Source organism: Eimeria maxima, genomic scaffold (genome assembly GCF_000499605.1).
Source record: "Eimeria maxima Weybridge genomic scaffold, Emw_scaff93, whole genome shotgun sequence".
Classification (NCBI taxonomy): domain Eukaryota; phylum Apicomplexa; class Conoidasida; order Eucoccidiorida; family Eimeriidae; genus Eimeria; species Eimeria maxima.
In genome coordinates this window covers 1-4611 of record NW_013564033.1, presented here as the reverse complement: position 1 = coordinate 4611, position 4611 = coordinate 1, and the positions used below count along the sequence as shown (strand labels likewise).

Here is a 4611-nt window from a genome sequence, read left to right as displayed (position 1 = left end):
TTTTTTTTTTTTTTTTTTTTTTTTTTTTTTTTTTTTTTTTTTTTTTTTACTCTTTCTGCTGTTCCTGCTGCTGTTGCTTATGCTGTTGTTGTTGCTTATTCTGTTTATGCTGCTTATTATTGTGGTGGTTATTGTGGTGGTTATGGTCGTGGTTATGGTTATGTATACGTAGACAGGATATTTATTATGATGCTGTTCATGTTATTGCTGCTTCTGCTGCTGCTGCTGCTGCTGCTGCTGCTGCTGCTGCTGTTGTTGTTGTTGTTGTATGGGATTGTTGTAACTTGAGGTCAATTGCTCCTGTTGTTGCTGCTGCTGTTGCTGTTATTGATGCTCTTGCTGCTGCTGTTGTTGATGATGCTGCTGCAGCGAGGGAGTTGCTTAGGGTCTATGGACCACAGCATATGGGGAAACATGGTGCGCTGCTGCAGCAACTGCAGCAGCTGCAGCCGCAGCACCCGCAGCAACTGCAACAAGTCCCTTACTTCCAAGGAGAAGAGAAACATTCCCTCTACTTGTCAGAGTATGTTGCTCCTGCTACTGCTACTGCTGCTGCTACTGATGTCTCCTTTTGTCTCCTTTTGTCTCTTTCTCCCTCTCCCTTTGCAGCCTCAAGTTAGCTACCTATAGCCATTTATAATAATAGTCATCAATACTAGCTAGCTAGCTATAGCTAGCTATAGCTAGCTATAGCTAGCTATAGCTAGCTATAGCAGCTAGCTAGCTATAGCTAACTACCTACCTAGGTATAAATATATATATATTTATTAATACATGTATGCATGCATGCATGCATGCAGACGTTCTTTCTTAATGTTACGTCGTTGGCTAAGCGAGACAAGAAGTTTACCATTGGAGGCTTTGCTGCAGTCTGCTGTTAAGTTGCTGCATAAGCCGAGTGGGGCCCCACATATAAAGGGGGGCCTCGAGTACCCACAGCAACAGCAGCAGCAGCAGCAGCAGCAGCAAATGCAGCAGCAGCAGCAGCAACAGCAGCAAAGACATGTCTTCTGGGGACTACCAAGACAACTCTATAGAGATGATGTTCTTATTACATTACCTAATGGAGAAAAAATGAAGGTATTCCTGCTGCTGCTGCTGTTGCTGTTGCTGTTGCTGTTGCTGTTGCTGCTGCTGCTGCTGCTGCTGTGGGGATGTATGCTTGCTATTTATTGTTGTCTCTTTCCTTTCTTTTGTCTCCTTTTTTTGTTTCCTTTGTCTCTTTTTTCTTCTATTTTTTTTTGTCTCCTTAATAAAATAACCATAAAATAAACAAATAAATAAATAAATAAATAAATAAATAAATAAATATAATAAATAAATAATATATATATATTGAATTGTTTATTAATTTGTATACAGAGGGTCCGTGTCTTAGGTATGGAGACACTAAAGGAGACAGATTTAGTTGAGCCAAGGTGTCTCCTTCCTTTGCCTGAGGCATCAACAGAGGCATTCCTTTTATTAAGAAAATATATTAAGCAGCATGCTGAGCATAGGGTAATATATATATTATTCTCCTGCTCCTGCTGCTGCTGCTGCTGTTGCTGTTGCTGTTGCTGTTTGTTGCTGTTATTGCTGTTGCTGTTGTTGTTGTGGCGTTGCTGCTGCTGTTGCTGCTGCTGCTGCTGCTGCTGCTGTCTCCTAATATTCTGTCCCTTTTGGCTGCATATATCTTAAACATCAGTCCTATTCAAATAGCTGTTGCTGCTGCTGCTGCTTGTGTTGCTGCTGCTGCTGCTGCTGCTGCTGCTGTTGCTGCTGCTGCTGCTTGTGTTGCTGCTTGTGTTGCTGCTGCTGCTGCTGCTGCTGCTGCTGTTGCTGCTGCTGCTGCTTGTGTTGCTGCTGCTGCTGCTGCTGCTGTTGCTGCTGCTGCAGGCACCTCTAAGTCCAACAAATTTACCATCAATTTGCTGCTATAGTTTTATGAATACAGATAAGGAGAGCAGCAGTTTAGTCTTAGGGAAACAAACACCACAATTTGCTGCTATGGGTGGGGTTGGTGTTGTTACTCTATGGGATCTAGCACAGCAACCGGTAAATATATTGCTGCTGCTGCTGCTGCTGTTGCTGCTGTTGCTGTTGCTGTTGCTGTTGCTGTTGTTTTTGTTGCTAGGATTGTTGTTGCTGCTGAGGGAAGTCTCTTTGTATATGCTTGTTATTTACTGGTTGTTGTTGCTGCTGCTGTGTTTGCTGCAGAGAGCGGAGGCGAAAGCAATAGAGGCCTTGCTGCAGCAGAGCAACAGCAGCAGCAGCGATGTAGAGGATAGAGCAGAATCTGCTGCTGCAGGTAGAGGGGATGCGATGGATGAAGACGGTTCGCATATGAAGTCTGAGCGTGGCCACAATAACAGCAGCAGCAACAGCAGCAGCAGCAATAACAGCAGCAGCAGCAGCAGCAGCAGCAGTTGCTGCTATAAACTAGTAGGGCATGTAGGGAGAGTACTGTCTCTTACCTTTGCTGAGGCAGACGATAGGTGTCTCCTTACAGGAGGAAGCGATGGTGTTATTCGCTTATGGCCTACTCCTTACTCGCAGCAGCAGCAGCAGCAGCAGCAACAGCAGCAGGAGAGTGCTGCATCAGATGCAGAAGGAGATGAAGATGATACAGCAGCAGGCTTGCATGCAAAAAAGCAGCAGCAGCAACAGCAGCAGCTGCAGTTGCTGCCCTTGTGTCAATATAGAGGAGCGACTTCGCCTATTTGGAGTCTCTCCTCCAGTCCCTTGGGGTGCGTATGTTGCTGCTGCTGCTGCTGTTCTTGCTGTTGCTGCTGCTGTTCTTGATGCTGCTGCTGTTGCTGCCTATGATGATGAAGCAGCAGCAGGAACAACAACAACACTGCTGCCGCTGCTGCTGCTGCTGCTGCTGCTGCTGCTGCATGTTCCCCCGTTGCCCACATTATGTCCGCTGCATAAAATGCTCATACTGTGCTTTTATCTGCTGCTTCTGCTGCTGTTGCTGCTGCTGCTGCTGCAGGCATTATTTTGCTTCAGGAGGTGGTGACAATGTAGCTCGTTTATGGTGTACATCTCGATCTTTCCCGCTGCGTTTGCTGCAGCACGGAGGTTGTGCTGCTGATGTACCTCAGGTGTATATGCACCCCAATTCTTCTTTGCTGCTAACAGGAGCATCTGATGGTATAATAAGACTATTTGATCTAAGAGCAGCAGATCTTGTAAGAAGCTGGACACCACCAAGACCAGCAACAGCAGCAGCAGCAGGATTTCCTCCTGCTGCTGCTGTCGGTGGAGGCATTGGTACACCTGCTGCAGCAGAAGCAGCAGCAGCAGCAAGAAATTACGCAGATAACACACTGCGGTGGCCGCTTGACCCCAGGCTCTTGTCAGGTGCAGGGCGAGTTGCATACAGCAGCAGCTGCAGCTACAGCAGCAGCAGCAGCTACAGCAGCAGCAGCAGTAGCAAAGAGCCTACCGCCATCACGGTATCGTCAAATGGACGTCTCGTCGCAGCAGCGGGTCAGAAGGGTTTAGGGTTTAGGGTTTAGGGTTTAGGAGGGTCATGAAGGGCAGCCCATTGCACCCCGACAGATCCACTGCATTACCTGTAGGGCGTGTTATTAGGGTTTAGGGTTTAGGGTTTAGGGTTTAGGGTTTAGGGTTTGGGTGCTGCAGACGAGACTGGCTACGTATATATATGGGATATTCCTTCTGGGGGTTTGTTGGCTACGGCGTATGCGGGGCTTCCTCCTGCGCATGCTGCTGCTGCTGCTGCATTTGCTGCTGAAGGTCGCTGCAGCGCAGCAGCAGCAGCAGCAGCAGCAGCAGCAACGTATCCAAAGGCCCTTTCCTTCTGCTATAACTCTTCTCTCCTAGCAGCAGCAACGGGAGACGGTCGCGTGCTGCTGTGGGATACAACAGCAGGTGAGTATCAACAGCAGCAATAACAGCAGCAGGAGCAGCAACAGCAGCAGCAGGAGCAGCAGCAGCAGGGGTGTGTCCTTGTGTGTTCGTGTTGCGCTGCAGCTGCCCGTGGCATAAGCCATCGCTCGGATATGAATTCTGGTCCCCACGATGGCCTAAGCAGCAGCAGCAGCAGCAGCTTAAGCAGCAGCAGCAGCAGCTTAAGTAGCAGCAGCAGCAGTGGCAGCAGCAGCAGGAGTTTAGGTGGTGCTGCTGAGCTGCAGCAGCTAAGGTGTATGTACAGTAGATCATTAGCCCTCCGTGCATGCAATTTTATTCCCTCTAATTTGCTGCTAGTAGGGGGATTTAGTACATTAGGAGGATAAAAAGGAGACAATTAATAAAAAAGGAGACAATTAATTAATAAAAAGGAGACACTTAATAAAATAATTGTCTCCTTTTTATTTAGTTATTTATTATCTCTTTTTTATTACAATTAAGAAAAAGAGGGGAGACAATTAAATAAAAAAAAGAAACAATTAAATAAAAAAAAAAAAAAGAGACAATTAAATAAAAAAAGGAGACACATAATAATTGTTTGTTTCTTTTTTGTATAATAAATAAACAAATAAAAAAAAAACATTTTTATATAAATATTTATTTTATTTTTATTTAAGGAGACAATTTAATTAATAAAAGGGGACAATTTAATTAATAAAAGGAGACAAATAAATAAAGGGGGGGGGGAGG

The 4611-nt window shown here is 45.7% G+C and overlaps 1 protein-coding gene across 1 annotated transcript; it reads left to right on the top strand.

The window, feature by feature from the left end:
* Positions 1-813: 813 nt before the first annotated feature.
* EMWEY_00012720 (hypothetical protein, conserved) lies at positions 814-3905 on the top strand (the record flags this gene model as incomplete). Its single annotated transcript, XM_013479138.1, has 4 exons — positions 814-1080; positions 2200-2733; positions 3060-3477; positions 3634-3905. 4 exons carry the CDS (start codon positions 814-816, stop codon positions 3903-3905), a joined length of 1491 nt encoding a protein of 496 aa, XP_013334592.1.
* Between the last annotated feature and the right edge of the window lie 706 nt (positions 3906-4611).